Source organism: Tetrahymena thermophila, assembly GCF_000189635.1.
Source record: "Tetrahymena thermophila SB210 genomic scaffold scf_8254686, whole genome shotgun sequence".
In the NCBI taxonomy this organism is placed as follows: Eukaryota; Ciliophora; class Oligohymenophorea; order Hymenostomatida; family Tetrahymenidae; genus Tetrahymena; species Tetrahymena thermophila.
The window spans coordinates 514,974-528,632 of record NW_002476452.1 but is presented as its reverse complement, the minus strand read 5'-3'; the positions used below and the strand labels follow the sequence as shown (position 1 = coordinate 528,632).

Genomic DNA, 13,659 nt, shown 5'->3' with positions numbered 1-13,659 from the left:
ATCAATCAATATTCAATTAAGCTTTTTATAAAAGTTTTCATTTAATTTTTATTATATCAACTAATTGATAATTATTCATTTAAATTTTAATTAACTACTAATTGATTAAATCATGAGTTATTTATTATTAATGAGAAAAGTTACTACTAATATTTATTTTAACAAGGTGTTATAAATAAATTTAATGTTTATGTATAAAAATTTTGTTTAAGAGATGAACATCAACTATCATCTTCCTAATTTTATTTATTATTATATAGCTAGTTCATCTCTATTTATAGAGCAAAAATCTGTATTAATTTTGAATTTATAGGTGGAAAATTTATAAGATGTATGTGTTATGCTGTTTATTTGATTATTAGATCGATCGATAGATTGAATGAATGAATATAAGTAAGTATGATTGCTGAATTATTGAATGAATGAATAACTAAATTGTTAATTCAGTAGTATTTTAAACTTTTATTCATATTGCTGATTGACTAGACTGAATATTATCTAGAATTTCATTCATGTTATATATAATTTTTGAGAATTTATTTTATGTGTCTAATATTCAGCTCATCATACTTAGTTCTTAGGATAATTTCCTTTGTTTTACATCAAATTGAGCATCCTATTTTTTGATGACAATAAAATAATTTTAATTTTTTATTTTTAAAATGCATATTTTTTTAATTTAATTAATTCTATCTGTCATAAAAATTATTAAAATCATCATTTAATTACTAAATAAATTATATTTTAAATTTATTAAAGGATATATTTTTTACTTCTCAATTTAAGAATGCAATTTATTTAAATCTGAGATTCCTGAGTGCTTTTGGAGACTTTTTGTGAATTGTCTATATACTGGATATTACTATAATTTGTCAAATGCTATCTTCAAAACTAAATCGTCTCTTATTTAAGGATCTAAGTCAAGTATCTTTTTAACTTTCTATTTATATATGTAAAAGGTAAATTAAATATTTTTTTAAAGCAACAATTAATTGATTATGTTTATTTACTAAAATGAATTTGTGATATTCATCTGTTTTTTAACGGATTGAGTAGAGATTTTATAAAATGTCGTCTTTTTGGTTTTAATCAATTTAAAATATTTGCATGAAGGACTGATAAAACTTTATTTTTTTAAAAATAAATAAGATTAATAAAACTTATGTGATGCTTTCTTTCTTGCTGAATAAATTACATTTATATATTCTCTGTAGGAATTTGAATTTTATTGAACCACTGAAGAAACTCTAGGAGATATACCATTTACAGAACTATAAATATTATTAAAACTTTGGCTTTAATGAACTGAAGGAGTTTATTTTAGTTAAGACTACCCTTACTTCATATTTAATCTTTCTTCTTTCCATATTGTTAATTCCTTAATTATTTCCTTCATAGGTGCCAAATTTTTCTTTATAGAGGCACTTTCTGGTAAGACTAAATTGTAAATTTAAGTAATAAAAGCTTCGAGTTTAGGAATCTAAATATTTTAAAATTGTTTATTTTAGTCAATTTTATACTTAAAATTCTTACGCTTTGAATGCATTTTTCATATTTTTTAGCGACTGGAATTAACTGTTCAGGAGACTCTACACACAATATCTCACATAGCTAATTTTTAATTTTAAAAATAGTTTTATAAATTGAAGATGTTATTATTTTGTTACTTTTTTAATTAAATTTGAATCTAATGATTAGTTTGAACCGAGAGAGTTATCATTCTAATTATTAGTTCGAGAGGCACTTAAGAAGTAATGAGGCTCTAAAGGAGAGGACAAGTTCTTTTTGTTTGTATCAGATAAAGGAGTTGTAAATTAACTATAACTTCCATTAATTGGATTCAACTAAATGGCAGATCCATTGCTACTGCTAGCACTGCTAAAATTATAGATATTATTTTAATTATTTTTGTTTAAAGACATTGCTAAAAATTAGTTTCTGCTATCATTTTCTATTTATTTAAGTCTCTACTAATAATATTCATTTTTCTCTCTCAGTATTGCATTTTCTTTGTTTAAAGAATCATTTTCTTTCTGAAGGAAAATGAGCTTTTCAATTAGCTTTTCATGATCATAGCTTTGCCCATTATAGAAATTGTAGGAGAAATTCTATGAACTTTAATTAACATGATGTTGAGGAATTATTCTTGATTAGTTGTCGAAATTCTAAGACTAGACTAGCACGTTTGGGTTAATCATATTTCCATAATACTAATTGTTGTTATTAAAACCTATTTAAGGACTTTATTATTGCATTTAACTTCTTGAAATATTTGAAGAATAAATCTATTTCTTATCAGAAGGTTGTGATGGAAAACCTAGTAAGTATTTAAAAAAAATAGTTAGCTTCTTAGATTTTGACAAATGAAAATGTTTATGATAAATAAATCTTATTAAAGCTATTATTTTTTGCTATGGAAAATGTTTAACTTTAAAATTAATTGAAATATTAATAAGAAAGGCTTCAAAAAAATAAATAAATTTATTTGAATAATATTCTAAAAATAGCTTTTAATTAATTAATTGAAGGTTTAATTTATTAAAAAGCATTCTCGTTTTTGCATGATTTTTTAAATTTTAAAAAGAGCAGTAAAATAAATTCAATTAATGAATCAGTAATTCAGTAAGTCATCTTTTTTAGTTTTTATTCAATAAAAAATTTTAAAAAAAAGATTTACTTTGGTTTTACATAAAAGTCTTTGGCTCAGTCTTATTTTAAGTTTGTTAGTCGTTATTTTGAAAGGTTTACCTTTGAGGAGATAATTTATTGTTTGGATGAAGCATTTGAAATTAAGCAGAAGATTAATCAGCTTATTTTTATTGTGTTTGAAGTTGATGCTTTTCACTTTACTGCTATTATTAACTTTTATCTAAATTAAATGAATTTAACTAAGCTTATTCAGCTTCATTCTTCTCTTTGCAAATATCTTCACTTTAAATATATTTAGGAGATTAATTTATACTAGCAAGACTAGATAATCTTGAAGTTTTGTCTCCTGAACGGTGTGAGTTCTTTTGCTATAATTCTTTCATCTCCTCATATAAGTATTTATTGGTTTCTTTTTATTTTTCCAAATCTTCGCTTATCTTATCAACCATTTTATATATTTCCAGTGATATTCCTTATGCAACATCCCCATTTCCATTATTACGCTTCCCCGCTTATGCACTAGGATCTTCATTTTTATTACTTGGTATCTTTGCTTTCTTAACTTTTTCCTATCCTTGATCGCACATTTCTTAGATGTTTTCATCCTATATCTACTTCTCTTAAGTAGGTAACTACTCCTACTGCTATTTGCTGCTTTCTGACATTTTTGTTGAAGAATTTTTTTAAGAAGGTCTAGGAGATGAATGAAGTTTTACTTCTTATTCACTTGATTCCCTTATTTGGAAATCTGACTAATTAGTATTTTATTATTCGCTTTCTGCTTTTTGTAAATTACTGTGCTAGTTACTTTATTACCTTTATAAATCAGCTTGTTTATCTTCTATAACTCCATCAATTAGTTACTAATTTGCTTAAGAAGGAGAACTATCCCTGAAAGATGAAGCAGATTTTTACAAATTTTCTTATTTATTTCCTTGAACTGATTCAGGATTTTATTATGCAATTTTATCAGAAATAGGAGAAGAGTCTTAATTCTCTGAGTGGTTCTAATTACTGCGTTAGGATAAGGGTGGCTATTATTCCAACAAAGATTAATCTTATTTAATAGAAATTTTTTATGAAGATGAATTATTCGATTTCGAACTTAATTTTCTTCCCCCATTTCCATTTTCACTAGATTTGCGTTAACTTTATTATTTTTGCTATTCGCTATCCAAATCACACTCTTAATTTTCAACTTTACTACTATTACCATTAGTTGAATTATGATTTTTAGCATCCATCTATTATTTAATGCTATTTTATAACTCTGATTCTATTTATTAATCTACTTCCCCGTTCATATGCTGGCTCATTTCAGTGCTAGTTGTAACTCTATATGCTTATTTTTATTCTTGAACTAAAATTTGTATAAATATTGATAAAGCCTAATATTTGTGCTCTTATTTTATATACAGTTTAATCTTGTTGATACTTAAATTTTAATTTTATTTATTGCCTTTCTTGTTTATAAAAATATATATCTTTAATATTTTTCTTTATTAACTATCTTGTTGCTTGTCTCTCCTTTGCTTATAGATTATTGTTTAAAAATGAAATTTTGACTGAATAAAATATAAATGAATTATTAACAAATTAATTAATTGATTGATTATAAAAATTATAAATTGCTTAAGATATAATAATAACAAATATTTTTACTATTCAAGTAAAAAAATGCTAATAGATATACAGATAAATAAATAAAGAGATAGATGGATAGATTGATTGATAAATATATAAGTAAATAAATATTTTGTTAGTTGTTAGGTGTTTAAACAAATTCATCAATTTTTTCTAAATTATAAAAAATTTATTAATTTATATGTTAATTTATCCTTTGCTTGAATTATTTGCTGAACTATAAATTACCTCTTCAAAAACTACTCAATCCATACTTTTTTTAAAAACAAATATTTTTTATTATTTACTGAAATTATAGATTAAAATATTGAACACATTTTGTTTAATTTGAATTTCAAAAAGAAGATTTTTATCATATAATAACTTCTAAGACTAGATAAAATTTTTATTTGACAAATAAATATCAATAAAAATTAGATAACTTTCTTTCTTTGATTTTTGGTTTTTTATAAAATTTTAAATGCAATTAATAATTGGCTAATTCTTTAAACGTATTTTAATAAATGTTTTATTATTATATAATCAATAAGCATTTTTTGCTAAATATTTTATTTTTTAATATTATTTGATATTGTTTTTATATTACTTATTAATTTAATTAAATTGAATTGCCTGTGTATCACTCAAAAATTTGATTTTTCTGCTATTAATTTAAATAATTGTTATTTTAAATGCTAATTTAGAAGTTTTTAGTGAAAAAAATGTTTGAATTTCACAAAAAATAACTAAAATAATCAGAAAGTGAAAATATATCATCAAAACTTTTGAATAAAATAACTAACCCCTTTTTGCCTTTTTAAGTACACCAAACAATATTAATATTTAAATTTTTTTAAAAAAAGGAGATTTTATAATCAATTTTTTTGTATAAAAAATTTTTAAATTTCAACTTCAAAGCTTCTTAAAATAGTATGAAAGACATTCAATTAAAAAAAGATAATTTTTAAGAGAAAATAGCAGAATTAGAGCAATTGATTTAAAAAGCCTTCAAATTAGCTGAAAAAGAAGGTAATATGTGCCTTTAGAGAATGTCATATGTGGAAGCAAAAAGAGAGCAGGCTTTCAAGGAATAAAAATTATTCATAGACTAAGTTAAAATGGAGAATGCTTTGGATGAATATTTGAATTAATCATTTATTACTCATTAAAATACACTTCATAGTATTACATTCACTATTATAAACGATATCTTTAACAATGTCATAAAACTAAATTAAATTATTTGGGATTGGAGATTAGGTCTTGACTAAATTATAGAAGAGCCTTTTAAATAATAAAATGTCTAGATTTATATGCAAATTTTTAAAGAAGTTAATGATTTTTTAGAAATTAGATAAAAACCGGAGTACAAAGTTTCACGTATAGTTACTCATTCTGAAGTAAAACTCATAAGAGATTACTTTTTAATCATAAGCTAAAGAGAAAAAGGCTTATCATACTTGAATTTCAGTAATCTTGATTTTATTTTAGAAATGGTTGAAGATTGTCCTAATGACACAATGATCAACTTACTCTTTAACATCCCTTATTTGTAGATCTAATTTTAATCAATTTATTAGCAAAATATATCAAACGAATAACTTAAGCAATTTAGGATTTTCCGATAAATCTAACTGCCTTCTAATATAGATATATTTGTTATTTTCGTATAAAACAAACAATGGAAGTTTTTCTAATACTCTAATTTTTCTTATGAATTCATTCCTAAACTCCCTTTAAGGCTTATAGAGAATGAAAAATATCTTTATCAACTAAAATAAGAAGCACCAACAAATATATTTTCCATAGAATTATTTGTTACTAATGATTCAAATATTTAGATAAAAAAATGCAACCCCAAGTAAAAACCTTACAAAATTCAAAACAAATTTGGGTGCTTACTAAAGTACTATACTTATAAGTTGAGAAATACCTTATTGTATTTTTGTGTATTTAATAAATTACTTTCTCCTATGATGACATTCAGCAGTAAGCAAATATTATATGACTTATGGGATAACCTGCCATAAGCTTAAAATCCTTCTTACATATACCCTTTCTTAGAAGAAACCTTCCCTGTTTATGACTAATAATACAAGAAACATAAAATTACTTTTGAGGCATTCTAGAACATAATAGTATATGATCATAACTATAGTGATTTTATATATGAATGAAAGATAGAAATTTAAAATTAAATAAAAAATAATTATTTTAAAATATAAAAAAATAATAGAATATACTAATTCTTATATAATGTAAATTAATTAGCTTTTATGTTACAGATATTTAGATTTCAAAATTTTTTTTTAATTTTATAAAATATATGATCTATTTATTAAAAATTATTTAAATAGATATAAACGCACTTATATGGTACATGCAAATTATATATATACTTAAATAAAATATGCTTGAAATAAAAACTAATAGGATTAGAGAATAATTAGATATATTAAAAAATTACCCTAATTGATTGATTAAATAGAAAAATCTGTAAAATAAAAATTATTTTTATAAAATTTAATACCAGTAATTGCTCGAATTTTTTCAATATATGACTGACTACCTATCTCTTGTTCCTACTATATTTTTAAGTAAAAATTTTTAATATAATTATTGAGATTAAATAGTTAATGTTACACTATCCTTTTTTTGATATTTGTTAATAAAAGCAATTTTATAAATTAATATAATTTATTTGTTATTTTTATCAACTTATAATTAATAAATTAATTAAATTTCCATAAATTGCTTTTAGATATTTTTGAAAAATAAATAAATAAATGATATAATAGATTTAATATTACAACAAATTAGAAAAAGTAATTATTTATTTATTTTAAAAAAATATACTTTAAATTTAATTTTTTTAATATAAAAAGTTTCTAAACTCTACACTATAATCTCATTAGGTTGTCCATATTAAGCTGAGGTATGTTTAATTTATAAAAATTATTGTTATTAATTTTTTCTTTATTTTTTACATTTGAATTAAAAAATAATATTATTTTTATGATAGAAATTTTTACCAAAATACCTTCATTTTATTAAAAAAATATTTCTTTAGTTATTTTACCTAAATTTTCTTTATCAATTTTTAAAATTTTTTTTACATTATTGATATTTTGTATTTATTATTAATTTTTTCTATTAACACATTAAAAACGGATTATTTGTTTGTTTTGGATTGTGATATTTTTAGTTATAAAAATGAATAAAAGTAATACAACTAATTTAGTCTGTTTATTCGTTTTTTATTTGGTTTATTTTTCTTTTTTATTGTACTTGTGTTTTTTTTCTTATATATTTCTTAATTTAGTCATTTTTTATTTTCAACTTTTACTTTTATTATTAATTAATTTCTAATTTTTCATATTTTTTCTTTATTTTTTCCTTCTAAAGAACAAATTAATAATTTATTATTTATTCAATATTTAAAAAGTTATAATAAAATTGATGAAATTGGCTCATAAGGCTTAGGTTCTGCTTTATCAAATTGCACTAATCTCTAAAATTTGATACTTGATCTTAAGTAAAAAAATTTATTTGTTTAGAATTGTGATATTTTTTATTATAAAAGTGAAATAAAAACAATATAAATCTTTTACTTTGTTTATTAACTTTTATTTGATTTATTTTTTTTATTTGTGCTTTTTCTTCTTCTATCTTACTTAATTTAACTAATTTTTTTATTTTCAACTTTAGATTTATTATTAATTACTTCATTACTTATTATTTCTTCATTTTTTACTTCTAAAGAACAAATTAATAATATATTATTTATTCAATTTTAAAAAGTGAAAATTAAATTGGCCACATAGGTGCATCAAGCTTAGGTTCTGGTTTAGCAAGTTGCACTAATCTCTCAAATTTGAAACTTAATCTTGAGTAAAAGAAGTTTTTTATTTAGAATCGTGATATTTTTAGTTATAAAAGTTAATTTAAATCAAAAAAAACTTTTAAATGAAGAGTTCAAATTTTATTGCTCAAAATCTTTTTTCTTCGATGTTTTCATACACAATCTTTTCGTAATATCTAATAAAAAATATTTGGTTCAGTTTGGTTTCAAAAAAAAAACGAATAATTTTTAGTAATATATTTTTTTTCAATATTTAAAAGTGAAAATTAAATTGGTGACATAGGTGCATCAAGCTTAGGTTCTGGTTTAGCAAATTGCACTAATCTCTCAAATTTGGTACTTGCTCTTAAGTAAAAAGAGTTTATTTGTTTTCAATTGTGACATTTTTAGTTATTGAAATGAATTTAAAACAATATAAATCTTTTACTTTTTTTATTAGCTTTTATTTGATATATTTTTCATTTTTTTGAACTTGCGTTTTTTTTCCTTCTATTTTTCTTAATTTATCTCATTTTTTATTTATTTCATTTCATATATTTTTTCTTCAACTTTTCTTTCTAAGTAATTAATTAATAATTAATTTTATAAAAAGTGGAAATTAAATTGGTGATACTGGCGCATAAAGCTTAGGTTTTGATATAGCAAATTTCACTAATCTCATAAATTTGACAATTGATCTTTGGTAAAAACAGTTTATTTGTTTTTAATTGTGATATTTTTAGTTATAAAAATTAATTTTAAATAATATAACTCTTTTATTTTGTTTGTTTGTTAGCTTTTTATTGGTTTATCTTTCTTTTTCTTTTTTATTTTATTTGTGTTTATTTATTTTCATATATATTTTTTAATTTAATTGATTTTTTATTTTGAAATTTTGCTTTTATTATTAATTAATTCATTTCTTATTATCTCATATTTTTTCTTCATTTTTTCCTTCTAAGTAACTAATTAATAATATATTTTTTTCTCTAATATTTAAAAAGGGGAAATTAAATTGGTGCAATAGGTGCATAAGGATTAGGTTCTGGTTTAGCAAATTGCATTAATCTCACAAATTTGGCACTTTCTCTTAGGTAAAAAGAGTTTATTTGTTTTCAATTGTAATTGTGACATTTTTAGTTATTAAAATGAATTTAAAACAATAAAGCTCTTATAATTTATTTATTAGTTTTTATTTGATTTATATTTGCTTTTATTATTAATTAATTCAATTCATATTTTTTCTTGATTTTTTCCATCTAAGTAACTAATTAATAATATATTTTTTAATCAATATTTAAAAAGGGAAAATTAAATTGGTGACACTGGCGCATTAGGCTTAGGTTCTGGCTTAGCAAATTGCACTAATCTCTCAAATTTGAAACTTAATATTTGGTAAATACAGTTTATTTGTTTATTATGATATTTATAATTATAAAAATGAATTTTAAATTATATAACTTTTTTATTTTGTTTGTTAGCTTTTTATTTGATTTATTATTTTTTTTTTATTATAATTTTTTTTTTCTTCTATCTTTCTTAATTTAACTCATTTTTTATTTTAAACTTTTAGTTTTATTAAATTAATTCATTTCTTATTTTTTCTTCAATATTTACAAAGCGAAAATTAAATTGGTGATAAAGGAGCATCTGAATTAAGTTCTAGCCTAGCAAATTGTACTAATCTCTCAAATTTGGCACTTTTTCTTTTGTAAAAATAGTTTATTTGTTTTGAATTAAGAAATTTTTAGTTATAAAAATTAATTTAAAACCAAATAATTTTTTTAACTTGTTTTTAAGATTTTTATTTGATTTATATTTTTTTTCTACTATCTTTCTTAATTTAGCTAATTTTTTATTTTCAACTTTTGCTTTTATTATTAATAAATATATTTCTTATTATTTCATATATTTTCTTAATTTTTTCCTTTCTAAGTAACTAATTAAAAATTTATTTTTCCTTCAATATTTAAAAAGTGAAAATTAAATTGGCGCCACTGGTGCATAAGGATTAGGTTCTGGTTTAGGAAATTGTGCTAATCTCTCAAATTTGACACTTAATCTTTGGTAAAAAAAGTTTATTTGTTTTAAATTGTGATATTTTTAGTTATAAAAATGAATTTAAAAAATATAACTCTTTTTATTTCTTTATTAGCTTTTTATTTGTAATTGTGTTTTTTTCTTCTATCTTTCTTAATTTAATTCATTTTTTATTTTAAACTTTTGCTTTTATTATTAATTAACTCATTTCTTTTTATTTCATTTTTTTTTTTTGCTTTTAAATAACTAATTAATAATATATTTTTCTTTCTATATTTAAAAAGTGGAATGTAAATTGGTGATGAAGGAGCATCTAAATTAGGTTCTGGTTTAGCAAATTGCACTAATCTTTCAAATTTAACACTTTAACTTGAGTAAAAAAAGTTTATTTGTTTAAAATTGTGATAATTTTAGTTATAAAAATGAATTTGAAACAAAAAAACTCTTTTAATTTGTTTATTAGCTTTTTATTTGATTTATTTTTTTTATTGTACTTGTGTTTTTTTTTTTATATTTCTTAATTTAACTTATTTTTTTTATTTTAAACTTTTGCTTTTATTATTAATTTATTCATTTCTTATTATTTCATATTTTTTTTTTTTGCTTTTAGATAACTTATTAATAATAAATATATTTTTTCTTCAATATTTAAAAAGGGTAAATTAAATTGGTGCAATAGGTGTATCAGGATTATTTTGCTGTTTAGCAAATTGCACTAATCTCTCAAATTTGACTCTTAATCTTTGGTAAAAAATTTTATTTTAAATTGCGATATTTTTAGTAATATAAATGAATTATATAACTCTTTTAATTTGTTCATTAGCTTTTTATTAGATTTATTTTTCTTTTTTATTGTACTTGTGTTTTTTTGTTCTATCTTTTTTAATTTAACTCCTTTTTTTATTTTAAACTTTTGTTTTTATTATTAATTAATTCGTTTCTTATTATTTCAAATTTATCTTCATTATTTCCTTCTAAGTAACTTAATAATAGTATATTTTTTCTTCAATATTTAAAAAGGGGAAATTAAATTGTAGATGAAAGTGCGTCAGGTTTAGATTTTTCTTTAGTAAATTATGCTAAACTCTTAAGTTTGGACCTTAATCTTAGGTAAAACCAGTTTATTTGCTTCGATTTGCGATATTTTTAGTTATAAAAATGAATTTAAAATAATATAAATCTTTTAATTTGTTTGCTTATTATCTTTTTATTTGATTTATATTTCTTTTTCTTTTTTATTTGAATTGTGTTTTTTTTCTTTCTATATTTCTTAATTAACTTGATTTTTTATTTTAAGCTTTTGCTTTTATTATTAATGAATTGATTTCTTAATGATTTCATAATTTTTTTTTTGTTTTATTAATAATATATTTTTTATTCAATATTTAAAAAGTGGAAATTAAATTGGTGCAATATTTGCATCAGGCTTTAGTTCTGGTTTAGCAAATTGCGCTAATCTCTCAAATTTGGCACTTAATCTTTGGTAAAAACAGTTTATTTGTTTAGAATTTTGATATTTTTAGTAATAAAAATGAATTTAAAATAATATTCTCTTTTAATTTCTTTATTGGCTTTTTAATTGATTTATTTTTTTTTTTCATTTTTATAGAACTATTGTTTATTATTCTCTTCTGTCTTTCTTAATTTAATTCATTTTTTTTATTTTCAACCTTTACTTTTACTATTAATTAATCCATTACTTATTATTTCATATTATTCTACATTTTTACTTCTAAGTAATTAATTAATTAATAATATACTTTCAATATTTAAAAAGTAGAAATCAAATAAGTGATGAAGTTGCATCAAGAATAGGTTCTGCTATAGCAAATTGCTCTAATCTCTAAAATTTGAAACTTTTTCTTGGGTAAAAACAGTTTATTTTTTTGAATTGTGGTATTTTTAGTTAAAAAAGTAATTTAAAACAATTTAACTCTTTTCATTTATTGCTAGCTTTTTATTTGATTTATTTTTCTTTTTCTTATTTATTGTACCTGTGTTTTTCTTTATCTATCTTTTTTAATTTAACTCATTTTTTTATTTTAAACTTTTGGTTTTATTATTAATTAATTTATTCTTATTATTTCATATCTTTTATTCCTTCTATGTAACTAGTTAATAATATATTTGTTCTTAAATATTTAATAAGGCAAAATTAAATTGGTGCCACTGGTGCATCAGGCTTATGTTCTATTTTAGCAAACTGCACTAATCTCTCAAATTTGATGATTGGTCTTTGGTAAAAAGAGTTTATTTGTTTTTAATTAATTGATATTTTTAGTAGTAAAAATGAATTTAAAACAATATAACTCTTTTAGTTTGTTTATTAGCTTTTTATTTGATTTATTTTTCTTTATTATTTTACTAATTTCTTTTATTCTTCTTTCTATCTTTCTTAATTTAACTCAATTTTTTATTCTCAACTTATGCTTTTATTATTAATTAATTCATTTCTTATTATTTCATATTTTATCTTCATTATTTCCTTCCTTCTAAGTTACTAAATAATAATATATTTTTCTTCAATATTTAAAAAGGGGAAATTAAATTGTTGATGAAGGTGCATCAGGCTTAGGTTTTTCTTAAGTAAATTACACTAAACTCTTAAGTTTGGACCTTAATCTTAGGTAAAAACAGTTTATTTGCTTTGATTTGTGATATTTTTCCTTATAAAAATGAATTTAAAATAATATAAATCTTTTAATTTGTTTATTTGCTTTTTATTTGATTTATTTATTTTTTTTAAATAAATATTTTTTTCTTATATTTTCTTAATTTAACTAATTTTTTTTATTATTTTCAACTCTTATTTTTATTATTAATTGATTTATTTTTAATTATTACACATCTTTTCTTAATTTTTCCTTGTTTATAACTGATTAATAATATAATTTTTATTCAATATTTAAAAAGGGAAAATTAAATAAGTGAAATTTGTGCATTAAGCTTAGGTCCTGCTCTAGCAAATTGCACTAATCTATTAAAATTGACACTTTAACTTGGGTAAAAAGAATCTATTTTATTTGAATTAAAGTATTTTTAGTTAAAAAAAGAAATTTAAAACAAATTTTTTAATTTATTTGCTAGCTTTTAATTTGATTTATTTTTATTATGCTAATATTTTTTAATTATTAATTTAAAAATTGCTTAATTTTTTACTTTTTTATTAATTTATAATAAAGTTAAAACTCAATCTAAGAATCATAACAATTGAAAATAGCAAGCAAGTGTCTTAAATTAAAAAGATTAGTTGTATTTTATATAGATTTCTAATTTTGATAAACAAGTGGTGAAAATAAAATGAATAATTTTTAAATATTTGAATATTAGAAAATAAATATATTTTATTATATAATATTTTGTAAAAAGATAATTTAACCTAAAACATAAATAGATATATAGATAGATTTATTATTATTTTTACATTTAAAATAGCTTATTAATTAAAAAAATGAAAATTTTTAAATAAATATTTTCTAAAGAAATTGAAAATTTTTTTATGAATT

The 13,659-nt window shown here is 20.2% G+C and overlaps 4 protein-coding genes across 4 annotated transcripts; 3 read left to right on the top strand and 1 right to left on the bottom strand. All coding sequences in view use genetic code 6, as the record gives it.

The window, feature by feature from the left end:
* Window positions 1–564: 564 nt before the first annotated feature.
* On the bottom strand, window positions 565–4,208 carry TTHERM_00454050 (hypothetical protein; the record flags this gene model as incomplete). Its single annotated transcript, XM_001013404.2, has 7 exons — window positions 2,678–4,208; window positions 1,668–2,317; window positions 1,534–1,611; window positions 1,196–1,480; window positions 1,011–1,124; window positions 774–940; window positions 565–616 (listed from the first exon to the last, which is right to left on the bottom strand). Exons 1-7 carry the CDS (start codon window positions 3,963–3,965, stop codon window positions 565–567), a joined length of 2,634 nt encoding a protein of 877 aa, XP_001013404.2. The 5' UTR covers window positions 3,966–4,208.
* A 996-nt stretch (window positions 4,209–5,204) lies between these two features.
* Window positions 5,205–6,449, top strand: TTHERM_00454040 (hypothetical protein; the record flags this gene model as incomplete). Its single annotated transcript, XM_001013403.3, has 1 exon — window positions 5,205–6,449. The coding sequence occupies one exon, from the start codon at window positions 5,205–5,207 to the stop codon at window positions 6,447–6,449; it is 1,245 nt and encodes a 414-aa protein (XP_001013403.3).
* Window positions 6,450–7,043: 594 nt separating this feature from the next.
* TTHERM_000452063 (hypothetical protein) lies at window positions 7,044–11,315 on the top strand (the record flags this gene model as incomplete). The annotated part of the gene is made up of 12 exons (XM_012796950.1): window positions 7,044–7,097; window positions 7,158–7,207; window positions 7,718–7,807; window positions 8,395–8,484; window positions 8,727–8,816; window positions 9,118–9,207; window positions 9,419–9,508; window positions 9,735–9,824; window positions 10,091–10,180; window positions 10,438–10,527; window positions 10,810–10,899; window positions 11,174–11,315. The coding sequence occupies exons 1-12, from the start codon at window positions 7,059–7,061 to the stop codon at window positions 11,313–11,315; spliced, it is 1,041 nt and encodes a 346-aa protein (XP_012652404.1). The 5' UTR covers window positions 7,044–7,058.
* A 169-nt stretch (window positions 11,316–11,484) lies between these two features.
* On the top strand, window positions 11,485–13,432 carry TTHERM_000452052 (hypothetical protein; the record flags this gene model as incomplete). The annotated part of the gene is made up of 6 exons (XM_012796949.1): window positions 11,485–11,636; window positions 11,931–12,020; window positions 12,303–12,392; window positions 12,691–12,780; window positions 13,067–13,156; window positions 13,336–13,432. 6 exons carry the CDS (start codon window positions 11,485–11,487, stop codon window positions 13,430–13,432), a joined length of 609 nt encoding a protein of 202 aa, XP_012652403.1.
* Window positions 13,433–13,659: the final 227 nt, after the last annotated feature.